The 13,207-nt window shown below is 38.7% G+C and overlaps 1 protein-coding gene across 1 annotated transcript; it reads left to right on the top strand.

The window, feature by feature from the left end:
- cyth4b (cytohesin 4b) lies at positions 1-12,172 on the top strand. The gene is made up of 13 exons (XM_006803777.3): positions 1-105; positions 2,537-2,619; positions 3,094-3,158; positions 4,847-4,913; positions 5,695-5,813; positions 6,005-6,085; positions 7,619-7,731; positions 8,009-8,157; positions 8,650-8,761; positions 8,991-9,067; positions 9,562-9,633; positions 9,740-9,894; positions 11,140-12,172. The coding sequence occupies exons 1-13, from the start codon at positions 87-89 to the stop codon at positions 11,243-11,245; spliced, it is 1,218 nt and encodes a 405-aa protein (XP_006803840.1). The 5' UTR covers positions 1-86; the 3' UTR covers positions 11,246-12,172.
- The last annotated feature ends 1,035 nt before the right edge of the window (positions 12,173-13,207 follow it).

Genomic DNA, 13,207 nt, shown 5'->3' with positions numbered 1-13,207 from the left:
GTGCCAAGGCAGCCTGCGTACCTTGATACATCGACTTTGTTTAGCTGATTTTGTACTGATTTTTTCCCCTCTATCCTTGGATATAAATGACTGATTGCCAAATGGGTAAGACTTGGTTTAGTTGCCTTTTTATTACTGATTTTAATATGTATTTATTTAGTTAATATTTACAGAGAACGGGATCGTTTAAATTATTGATATTTAAATGTAGGTGTGATTTTCAGAGACTGTCACTGGATATTTAAAATTAAAAGGCTCTTTCATGCAATTTACCTTCATAATTGTCTTTTAGTATACTCCTGATGTGTGATACTCTTATTATAAAGACGCTTGACCTTATGACATGAATTGGATCTTAAAAAGTTATCCAGCTGTTTTATAGGGAAGCTTCAAGTTTCACACTGTCATGTTTCTAACTAATCAGCTGTTATTTGAAGACAAATCATTAGAAATAAATACTGCTATTCCTGGTGCAAACCTTCAGTGCATGCTGAGAACAGCTGGTGCAACGTTTTAGTGATGGTTGTACACTTCAGCATATACCACTTCTCACTGTTTAACCTTGTGGTCATACATTGTGGGTCTTAGCAGCTGAAATGGGGAAGAGGCTCACATGCACGTCACCGACTGTAACATTAAAAAGGAAGTTGCAAACATGCCTAAACTACTTTAAAACGTAACTTAAAGTCAGCGGTTATTTTTCAGATTGGTAATTCGGTATCTAAATTACCTAAACAAAGGCTCCAATGATTTAAGCATGTCAGCTTTGTTGCACAAGATGTGTAAAGGAAGGGTGGGGAAGTGGAAGTGCTGTGGTCACATCATTAACAGCAAACAACATATCTCTACAGGAAGTATTGGCAGTTAGCAGTCTTTTAGCTTTAAATCTTCTAAAAAAGATTTATTTTCTCAAAAGATAAATGTAAAAAAAAAAAAAAAGTTTTACAGATTCAGTATGGCCTGAATGCTGCTGAGGAACCAGAGTTCATACACTTTGCTTTGCTTATCATAACATCTCATCATCTATGCTGATGATAAAAAATATGTTGCTTTGTTGTTGTTGTTTTTAAAGTAACGTCTTTTCATTTTCTAAAATCTAAAAAACAGGTGTTTAATTTTGTCTTTATCTAAGTAAAACACAAATACAGAGAAAATTAAATGGAATTTGCTGAGAGAGGATGTTGGGTAAACCACCAAATGGTATGACGCTTTCGTTAATGATGCATTTTTAAGCCAAACAGGAGGTCAGTGCTCTTTTAAGATGATGCAACTTCGGTGAGCTGCAATGGAGCTGCTTTGCAAACTGACACTGCTACAAATAAAGCCACAAAGACAAAATTCAAAGTGCACAAAGAATTTAAAAAAAATAATAATAATTGCGCCTTACTAAAAATTGACCTTACCTTGATATTTACCCCTACCCTTGAATATGTGAAGGCGGGTGACACTGGCTATCATTAGACATGTTTCTACTGCAGAGAGTTGTGAGTTGGCATGAACATTTATAGAAATGGTAAGAGTAATGCTGCCTCTTTTTTGTTTCTGAGGCTTTGCAGTAATGTTTCAATTATGCTCAGTTGTGGGCGTAGGAAAGGGGCTGTTCAGTCCCAAGAGGACCCTCGTACAGTTGTGGCTGTGAGAAAGTATAACCCCCACCTAAGCTGGCCACAGCTTCTTCATGCTTCTGTCACATTCAAGTTTGTAAAATGGAACAGGAGTGAGGCAAATGAATGTGGTTGTTGCTGTGCTGTTTATTATGTGTGTTTATGTGGCAAACCGATGGCCATGTTTGAGTTTAAAACTGATCAGTACTGATCCATACCCAGAGGTATTTGAAAGACAGTCAGAAGCAGCTGTTTCCAGTGGAGGCGCCTTTTTTCTCCTCCAGAGCCTGGTTTGGAAATTCTCCTACAGGTGCAGACAAAGCTCAAAAGTGTGGGGGCTGCTCTAAAAGGGGCCCTCAAGTTTCCCCAGTGGAAAACAGTCTATCACTACAATGTGAAGATGAAGGAAACTCTGGGTCATTAAGATAACTAATCTCTGTGACGCAATGACCACATGAGACTGATAATTGAATCTAAAATCATAGTACGGTAAAATATTATCTATAACCGAGCAAATTTCCAAACACTATTTTCTTCCTTAGAATTAATGATCATTAAAAAAAAAAAAAAATCATGCTATGGCTCTGTTTCTGTTTAATGGAATGGAAATATGAGAAAACTCACCATGGATTTGCGAGAGTCTCTGTTTTCAAGAAAAATATTCACAGTACTGTTTTGTGGTGACAGAAATCATTCATGAAAAAACCACAGCACCTGTCTCGCATATCTTCCAGAGAAGCCATCTTCCCTGTGTTGTGGTTGTTTTTAAATATACTCCATATTTTCAAAATGCAAATTATCATTCAAATTATTCAAGAACAGCTCCGTTCTGCGCATTTGTTTTAGAGTAGATATTGTTGTATTTGAAGAACTTGTTGTTGGAATTAGAATTCCTCAGAATCTGTCATAATTTTGTTCCACTGTTTGTTTAGTTTCCTCAGATTTTACACCAGAAGAGAAGATGGAGATCAAAACCATCAAGACATATAAAAAAGACCTTCTGGATGATATCCAGGTAACCTGTATACATATACCAGGCATGTCCAAGGTCCAGTCCGGGGGCCAATAACAGCCCTGGGGCAGATTTTATATGGCCCCTCGCTCCACAAACAGAATTAATAAAGTGTCATTTGTCTTTTCACCTCATGGTAGCAGCACCAGTTTAGAATGAACCTGAGATGCATCTTCAGCAGATATTTATGTTATTTTACTCTATGTCTAAATGAAAAGCAGATTAATTTTGTTAAGGCTTGAACACCTGATCACCATAACAGCAATTCTTGCATTATTAAAAAAATAAAATGTGAAAAAAGAAGCATAATGTTTCAAAAAAAAAAAGGTGAGAAGGATTGGGGGCCCCTGGGTGATCTTCCATTAATATGGCACTCTTACAAAAAAAAGTTTATACAATCATTGCACTTATTTACGTGTTTTTCATGTTTTTTTTTAAACAATATAAAATACTTTTCTTTCTCTCTTTCTTTTCCAGAAGTTAAAAATGGAGATAGACAATGTGATGGCAGAAATACTCAGTTTTGAGTCTGCAGAAGAAAAGTAAGTAGACTTTTTTAGTTTTTTTTTGTGCAAAATGGGAAAAACCCTACACCTACATCATGCACGGAGGTTTCTTTGTCGTGTATTTAGAACACCTACACAATGCCACTGACAAAAAAACATGTAAATGTCCTACATGACTCAGTGACACAGTGCCTTGCCAATGATTACTAACACTTGAAAAGAGTTTTCCACTTATAACATATTGATTAGCTATTTTTTTGACGAGAAAACAGTTTTTTGTTTCACAGTTGTGGGCAAAATTATGCAACACTTCCCCCCTAATTATAATCACTGATCCAAACTAGGTTGATAGTCAATAGAATGAGATGCATGAAACCTGTTGCAACCAATGAGTCTCGGATGTATATATTGCATCAAATGTGCCATATTGTGCAACTTCCAAAAAAATAATTATGGACTAATGATGTTAATTTTACAGTACTGTGCAAAAGGCTTGAGGCAGGTGTAATTTAGTCATATTTTGCTTCCAAAGAGCCAAACTTTTGCAGTGGTTCTCCAGGCTTTCGGAAGGCTTTTAAAGTTTTTCATTAGAAATTGGCTGCTTTATCACTTATTCTCTGTCCTGTCCCATCATTAAGCGACAACATGGCATATCTCAATTCAATTCAGTTCAATTCTATTCTATTCTATTCTATTCTATTCTATTCTATTCTATCTATATAGTGCAAAATCACAACAACTGTTGCCTCAAGGTGTTTTATATTGTAAGGTAAAGACCATAAGATGACACAGAGAGAACCCCAACAATCAGGGAAACTTCTATGAGCAAGCACTTGGCAACAGTGTGAAGGAAAAAATCCCTGTTAACAGGAATAAATCTCTGGAAGAACCAGGCTCAGGGAGGGGCGGCCATCTGTCACGATCTCGGCATGGCATGCATCATATCCTTAAAGCAATTTGAGGAAACAGTCGAGGAAAAAAGAGGAAGTTGAGGCCTGAAAGACAATCTACAGCAGATGACAGTACTGTCATGTCCTTAAGAAATAGGGAAAAAAAAACAACTGACACACCGACTACACCGACTATCTACTCTTTGGTGAAGCTGCTTCAGAAATGGTCTCTGTGGAGGCGTGTCTGTCAAGAAGTCATTCTTAAGGAAGGGAAACTAGGAGAAAAGACCTGGACTGAAAATCAGTGAAAACAGGTCATGGTCATGGTTAAAGTTTGAATGTCAGTATGTAGGCAGGACATAAGAAAGGAGGCACAACAATGAGTCTCTACAGCTATAGTGGAGGCTCTGACCTGGTTTGGGACTGCATTTCAGACAGGGGTGACGGATTCTTTTCAAAACTGCAGGAATTATGAATGCAGAAAAGTATTGTCAAGTTTTGATCCACCATGTAATACCATCTCCCAACAAACTGACAGTGCAGTAAAACAAACCTGGATAGAAAAATATACAATGAAGCACTATCATTCATGAATTGGCCTCCACTGAGACTGGACCTCAACATTATTAAAGCAGTTTGGGAACATCTTGATAAAGAATGGAAAAAAAGACAGCCAACATCCAAAGAGGAGCTTTGAATGTCCTTCAAGAAGGCTACACAAGCAATCCTGTGCAGTTGTTTTGCACCGAGCATGTGTGCAAAGAAAATGAAAAAGAACAAGTGTAAGACTTTTGTCCACGACTGACATTTTTCTCATTATTGTTGATTTTTCAGCAAAGCAATAGAGAAAAACAAACAATTTGCAAACGGGAAGAAGAAATTCAACATGGACCCTAAAAAGGTAAGCTGGATCAACACACTCGACAAGGAATAACTATTTGTTATGAAGAATTAAAAAACAAACCAACAAAAAAGCCTTTTTGCATTTCGCTGTCTGACCTTTTGCAGCTGAGCACCTTCATCCAGCACAGCAGCTTGTATATCTTTCATGTGTGTCATACTGAGGGGGCCGCCATCTCTGTGAACAGAACAGACACCCTGGCCCACACCAGAGTTTCTGTGGTTTTGCTTGGAGGTCAAAGTTATGACTGCTGTGCGTGCAAATGTTTGCAACTACTAATACAATGAATAATTCTTATCATGGTTTACTTTCTTTTTTGTTTAGCTTAACTTTACTACAACTTAATATAACTTGACACAGTTATATTAACAGTGTTCCACTTTAAACCATAGGCAGTCTAAAGTAATATAAACATGACAATCAATGTGTAATCAACGTTGGATTACACAGAAGCGAATTAAGGCAGCATGTAGCTGCATGCAGGCAATAACTAAATGCTAAACATTGTTTTCCTCTTCAAGCACAGTATCGAGGAGAAAGAGGAAGAGATAACTGAATTTAGGGAATTAGGATTACAGATGCTGTGAACTTGCTGTGTTTTACCAGATGAGATCATTGTGAAAGTAGCACACATTAGCCACAGCAGGCAGCGCATGTGTTCCTGTGCATATTTTAAGTGCTATGTCAGAAGCTAAAAATTCTTCCTACCTGTGCAGTTTTAGTGGTGAGGACAAATAGAGCCCAAATGTGAACTTCTGTGAAATGATCTGCTTGCTTGCAGGGAATCAATTACTTGTTGGAGATTAAGCTGCTGGATGGAAGTGCTCGATCCATCGCCGAGTTTCTCTACAAGGAAGAAGGACTCAACAAGACAGCCATTGGAGAATTCCTTGGAGAAAGGTGAGTGAGGCAAGGGAGTGTGCAGACGGCAGCAGAAGGGAGGCAATGAGGATGGGAGTGGAGGAAATGAAAAGGTGTAGAATCAGAGCGTGAGGGGGCTAAAACAGAGGATAAGTTAGGATAGGTCTTGTATGGAAAAGGTGAAAACTTTTCTTTTGTTTCATGCCTTTCCCTCACACTCCGCCCCACAGGGAAGAACTCCACCTTCAGACCCTGAAGGCTTTTGTGGAGCTGCACGAGTTCTCCGACCTCAACCTGGTCCAGGCTCTCAGGTCAGCCCCTCTTCATCTGCTGTCTCATAAACACAATTTTTCTTCATGATCATTTTACAAGGATGTTTGCATACACATCTGTAATAGTATAATGGATAACACCAATAGGAACCTGACTAAATGTAGACTTGCAGACTTGACCTTTTAACTGCTAAACAAAGACAAAAGGCCATAGAAGGGCATAATTGAAGTTTAAATGTACCTACATGGTAATATTTGCACTTATTTATGAGCAAAAACAGAGAAAAAGAGTAATATGTCATCAGAAAGTCTTTCCACAGTCACTAAACTGTAACTGTTATCAGACAAGCAGATATATATAACTTGTTCACAGTGTGGACAGGCCCAATGTTCACTCAGAGGTATCAGGAGCAGTAAAATTACTCCAAACCTTTTGCTACAGAGACAGGCAGACAACGGTGGTACGGAGGGGAAAAAGGTATTCCAAAAGTATTTGTAAAATTTTGATTTCCAAAGAAAAGGGTATTGATCAAAAATGTTAAGATTGTGTAGCAAATTAAAATGTTCTTTAAACAAAAAAAAAATATATATATAAGGTTAGTCATCATGGTGATAAATACTCAGGATGGAAACAGTTATTTACTGTTGTTTATTATGCTTCCAGGCATTTTTAGAAGTCAAAAAAAAAATCTACCTGATGTTGGACGGTAACAGTGATGTCATCGGGGTTATCCTGTCTGGTTATCCCTCCTTTCCTTGACCTTGTTAGGATCAAGTAAAATCCACTTTGAAAAGGAACTGACAAATAATTTTAAAACAAAAAGTAAAGGAGAAATAAGAACCACGGTGCTTAGACTCTCACCCTTTCATTTTACAGCAGCTATTTGTGACACAGGTCCGCTCTAAACCACATTGTTCTAAAGATACGATACATCTGAAATGAGTTCTTACTGTGTTATTTGCGGGGCACAGACACATGGAGAAGCTGGTGAATGACTTGATTCCTTTAGTTATTTGATCTACTTCAATGCCTGACTGCATAAAGGCGCCCATGACACAAACTTAACTGACATGTAAAATGAACCTAAAAAGAGGACATAACCAATGCAAATGTGAAACTATATTTTCATACAGCTATTTTGATGGCGAGCACTTCTCTGAACTCGTGTAACGAGCCCTTCCCGCATGGCCACAACTCATAATGACCAAACTTGACAAAATTAGAGTATATTAATAACTTTCCCTGATGATCAAGCAATTCCAACCCAAGATTTGAAGATGAAATTTGTCAGAATTTCACAAGCAGAACAGACAAACTTGATTCTCACATTAAATGTAACCTTTCCTGTCCTTGTATGCTGATGTTAACATGCTATATAGATGACTCCACCACAGGTCACGCTGACCGATCTGCTGTTAATCAGTCCTTCAGCACAAAAAGCAGCTATAAAGTCCAGACTTTGAGACTTGCTACAGACAGAGAGTGCGTCTCCTGTCTGCTTGCTGATAAACAGCTCAACGTGTATTGTTAGCATACTGAGGTGTTCTGCCTTTGCGGTGTGTATGTGACAGACAGTTTCTGTGGAGTTTCCGTCTGCCTGGTGAAGCTCAGAAGATTGACCGTATGATGGAGGCCTTCGCCACCCGCTACTGCGACTGCAACCCCGATGTCTTCCAGTCGACTGGTGGGCTTCAATATGCATTCTATATTCATACTTCCTGTTTGAACTGTGTGTCAAAAACAAGACTGTGTGTGAGAGAGCGGAGGTTTTTGTTTTTTTTAATTACCACACCATCTTTGTATTTTTGATATTCACGTCTTCCTTTCTACTTTTTTTTTGTGCTTTCTCCTCGTCACTGATTCTGTATTTCTCTATTCAGTACCAAAAATGCATATGTGAAACACTGGCTCAGGCTTCCTCTTATTCTTTGTGTGCGTGTGCATCTTCCTCTTAACACCAGACACGTGCTACATCCTGTCTTTTGCCATCATCATGTTGAACACGAGCCTTCACAACCCCAACGTGAAGGACAAAACCACTCTGGAGCGTTTCATCTCCATGAACAGAGGCATCAACAATGGAGAGGACCTACCCAATGATCTGCTGTCGGTGAGAACCTCTCAAAAACGCAATCACAGCGCCCACGTAGACGCCAAGAAGCAATTACCTAAATGGACACACAGCTAACATTTTAGCCTCTGCATACATTCACCACACATTTTCAGCTCCCCAGTGATGTAAAAGAAACGGCTAGCTCATATTGTGAATAATAAGAGGAAGGTGAACAAGAAGAGATTGTGTTAAAATGTCAAAATGAAACAGAAGCTAACAATAATATTATTTATTACAGTATTTGTAACAAAAAGTAAAACCACACAGTTCCTTTCCTCCTCGAGAAAGTAATACCTGTATTTCATAGTCGCCACTAATGTGGAACTGAAACACACACAGACATGAAAACATCCAGGTTCTCTCATGCCAATCTTCCACCCACAGGTCAGTCGAGGCCGTCAGCGGGTTACAGGAGGCTCAGGATCATATTTTATATTCACCTGCAATTCATTTAATGGTTGCATTTCATTTCACTCTCTCTACGCACAGAAACTGTACGAGAGCATACGCAACGAGCCCTTCAAAATCCCAGAGGACGATGGGAATGATCTGACTCACACCTTCTTCAACCCCGACAGAGAAGGATGGCTCCTCAAACTTGGTAAAATCGCACCCAGAAAACATGCTTAAACAGTGGACTTTTTTTTTATGTTAACCGTGCTTTGCCCTGCTGTGTGGCATCACATCTTAGTAATTTGCTACACAAACAGGAAAGTACAGAGGAAGCACGGAGAGAATGACCCAATACTGGAAGATTCTCGTGTGCTTACACGCAAGTGACATAATATCCCCAACCAACAGCCCACATTTTTGTTGTCTCTCTATTTTAGGAGGTCGGGTTAAGACGTGGAAGAGGCGATGGTTCATTCTGACAGACAACTGCCTGTACTACTTCGAGTACACCACTGTAAGGCCTCTATCAAACTCATCATGCTGTCACTGTATATTTGTCCTTCTCTAGCTGTTGCTAAGCTCTTTTGATGAATCAGGCGAATGGCATCATAGGTGGTAGGGTTTAATCATGTTTTTTTACATATCACTGACATCGAAGTTGTAGCTATGAAAACCTAACTGGAACGTAACCATAGAGACGATTGTGCTGAAAACGCCCATGTTTTATTACGTGTCTTTTTTTTCTTGCCTAATGTTACAAATAAAAATGACACATTAATGCCAAATTCTCAGTGAGTTACGTGGTATTACTCAGGCTTTGAAGAGCAAAATGTGATGTTATTTCCAGTAAAGGTGTCACTTAATAATCTTATATCAGGTATCTATCCCTATCTTTTCTGCTTCCCTTTTTTTCTGACATTAGTAACATTTTTTTATTCTCATCTCTACATTTTTTTGTTTTTTTACCCACCTGACTCATCAATAAATGTCTTTTGGATCTGCCTGTAGGATAAAGAGCCCCGAGGCATCATCCCCCTGGAGAATCTCTGTGTTAGAGAAGTGCATTACCCTCGTAAACCGGTAAGATCCTGTCAGCTGTTCAAGCAGAACACAAACACATTCTGCAAGTTGATAAACTGATAGTTTCTAAGAGTGACTTTCATGTTGATGGTCTTGCATCGTGTAGTACTGTCTGGAGCTGTACAACCCCAACAGTCGAGGGCAGAAGATCAAAGCATGCAAGACAGAGACGGATGGCAGGGTGGTGGAGGGGAAACACCAGTCCTACACAATCTGTGCCTCCAGCGCAGAAGAGAGAGATTCCTGGATTGAGGCCATCAGGTCAGACCACACACACACACACACACACACACACACACACACACACACACACACACACACACACACACACACACACACTTCTTTCAATTAGGTCAATGAAGCTTAATATGTTCAGCTATTCACACCGGATGTTCACAAAACAGCCAGTCTTATCTCATTATTTGCTTACAAAGTTGTTGAGAAAACACACATTTGGTTCCTGGCTATTTAGAGGCAGCGCTGCAAGTACAACACAAGCACACAAAGGATTAGTATTAATGCTGTGCAATACTGCGAAGTTTTGTTATTGATCTGACACCAAGAATCTAGAGGGCCACTATTGCAGATACTAAGAGCAACACTAAAGGCAGCTTATGTAGGCAAGAGGAGTGCAGTATGACTTATGAGATCACACATTTTAACGGCCAATACGTCACTGTGATTTTTACTTCTCATAATAATTAAGATAAGAAATCACACTTTTTCAGCTTTTCATGTATTCATGTAGGCTGTAAATAAAATAGATTTGACAGTCAACATTAAAAGTTTCAGACAGTTTTCAAAGCACTTTGTTAAAATGTCTCAATATTAAGCATTTGTAAGGTGTAAGTAAGATATTAGCAAGTGCTTAATTCGTCATTTATATATCATTACTCCTCCTTAGTATGTCATTACAGATTTGTTTATTTATCCATGTGTTATTGTTACACCATGTAACTATGTACAGCTATTATTCCCAGTAATAATCATAATCATTACTCATAATAATAAAGAGGAATAATGATGTATAACTGATGTATTAAGCACTTGCTTATACCTCAATAATGCTAAATAGACATTATTATAAAGTTCTGCTGGTATTTGGATCAGTCTCCCACTCTAACCAATATTACTTGGTTGTAGTCATGCTTGTTGATGACTCTTCTTTTAGCTATAATTTTGGTTTTCAGCAGTTTCGTTCGTTTTTCGCATGTCTTTGTTCACTAGTGCCAGCGTTATATGTCTGACTCATGTAGCTTTAGTTTGAAATCAGCACCCTGGTGCATTTTGGAACAGCAGCATTAGCACTGAGGACACTGCTTTAAACCACTGAAATAATAAACTTCTGCCTATACCAGGATTAATCCGAATGCCTATGGAAAATGTGTTCTTCAATAAGCCAAGAGCAATACATAGTTATGTATTGTTATTTAACTGTATATTGTTATATAAGCTTTTGTTAACCTCCTATAAGCTAATGTCAGCCTGTTGTTTATCTTCAAATAGGGCAAGTATCACCAAGGATCCGTTCTACGACTTGGTCTCAGTCCGTAAGAAAAAGGTGATACACCAAACTTCCCAGGACTCAGGAGAGCAGGATCCGACCTCGTGAATGTTCAGCTCACTCCACCGTGCACTGTGGATTGTAATTTCTTTTGAAAATCATTTTAACCACCCTGCAACAAAAGGGCAATGGAGGCTTCAGAAACACACTGACGGTGGTGGTTTAGACTAAAAAAGAGACTTCCCTTTCCACTTCTCCTTTCATAGACTGAGAAACACAGTGTCAGGGGTGAAAAAATGACTCATTTGTGTTGTTCATGGCATCAGCACGGCGGGCAAAGGAGCGCTTGGCAACAAATTCTCTGGGCCCACACGAGGAGATATGTCGGTTTAGGTTAACACATTTGACAGTGTGTGTTTACTGCACTTGTTTTCCTCTCTGCAGTGAGAAGATGATTCTTTTGGTTTGATTTTCACCTAACCAAGTATCTCAGCTAAGGAAGAAAAATTAAACATGTGATGTCTCAGCAGTTCCTTGAATGCTATTAAAAGGCGCATGTAGGGCACAGCGTCTTACTCAACTCAGTTCTCATAGTGCTCAGAAGCGGACATTTATAGAGTGATTTTATTTCTGTCTGGTGGACAGCTTTAAGTTTTACTGCAAATCCATTGGTGGTGTTATCTCAGTGACCCGTTGAAGTGTGTAGTTTGTACAGAATCATTTTCACGTATGTAAATATGTTTTTCAGTTGTTTAGATCTTATACAGTCACATCAAATGCATGTTAATATGTTTTTGTCATGTAAATTGAAAGGACAGTGCAATAGGAACATGCATATTATATCCGCTTTGTAACAAATTTACTGTGTAAATAGAAATCATTTAACCATTCATTGTGTTTTGAGTCAGTCTGTATACTGCATATGTTTGATCACTGTGAGTACTGTATTTTTTATGCTCTCACAAAATGATTATTTAATCAAAAAAAAGTGTTTATCGGTGCGTTTGTATTAAAAAGGAGGATTTTGTTTTCATACTTTGATCTTGACAGCTGTGTTTTCGGTTGAATACGCACTGAAACCATTCAGCCACACCTTACTTCCTCATATTTATTTTGTATGCAGATATGTTTGGTTTACATCCTTGGGTGAAGCTTCAAAACCACCTCTGTGGTTTGATGTGGCAGGCTTGTCGCGTACAGAGGTTTAGGAAGCTGTGTGAGAATTTTGTCAAAATCCTCTTTGCTGCTATATTTCCTTCATAAATGACCCCTGACCCTTGTCTCCACCCATTCCACCCTGCCTACACACTCTTCTTCACCTCTCTTGGGCACTGTCCATTGATTTGAATGGTCAACCCAATGCATTTAAACCTTTTCTCTTCATTGCAGCTTCACTGTTACACCAGGTCTTCTCACACACATGTATTCTGTCTCACGTCTGCTGACTTTCATTTCTTTTTTCTGCACAGCATACAACCAGGTTCGCACTGGGGTGGCTGTAGCTCAGGAAGTAAAGCAGGTCATCTGCTAATAGTACCCCTGGCTGCTCCAGTATGCATTTCAAAGCATCCTTGTGCAAGATACTGAACCCTAAGTCGCTCTCTGGTGCATTCATCAGAGTATGAATATGCATGAATGTTAGACAGCCAGAACTTAAGCATATGAAAAAGTGGGTGAATAAGGCATGTTGTATAAAGTGCTTTGAGTATTAAGGTGCTATATAAAAATTTACCATTCCACCTGCTCCCTACGCTCACTTTCAGATCACAGCATCGTCTGTGAGCATCATAGTCCAGAGTAAAACTGGAAACAATTCAGATTAGTACTTAAAAATGTATCATTAAAAGCTAACATATAGATTATACCTATAGAATGCGGAAATGTTTATTATGTTTACAACATAATATTATTTGTGTTGTACTCATATGCTTAAACCAACAGGTGCATTTTGACTTCATAGCCAAGGCTTCGGTTCACAGTGAAGGCTAAGTAATGACAGGAATGAATTTTGGTGTGATTATGATCATGAGTTTGTCTTTAATTAATTATTAGTGATTGTAGAAAACTCAA

The sequence above is a fragment of the Neolamprologus brichardi genome, chromosome 6 (genome assembly GCF_056152115.1).
Source record: "Neolamprologus brichardi isolate AB-2024 chromosome 6, ASM5615211v1, whole genome shotgun sequence".
NCBI lineage: Eukaryota > Metazoa > Chordata > Actinopteri > Cichliformes > Cichlidae > Neolamprologus > Neolamprologus brichardi.
This window is presented reverse-complemented; position numbering and strand designations above follow the sequence as displayed.

What these genes read in the sequence shown, in the direction of transcription:
- cyth4b (XM_006803777.3), top strand. An exon ending in TACCCAATGATCTGCTGTCG is followed by an intron (nt 8,158 to 8,649) that starts GTGAGAACCTCT and finishes CTCTACGCACAG; the next exon opens with AAACTGTACGAGAGCATACG. An exon ending in AGGATGGCTCCTCAAACTTG is followed by an intron (nt 8,762 to 8,990) that starts GTAAAATCGCAC and finishes TCTCTATTTTAG; the next exon opens with GAGGTCGGGTTAAGACGTGG.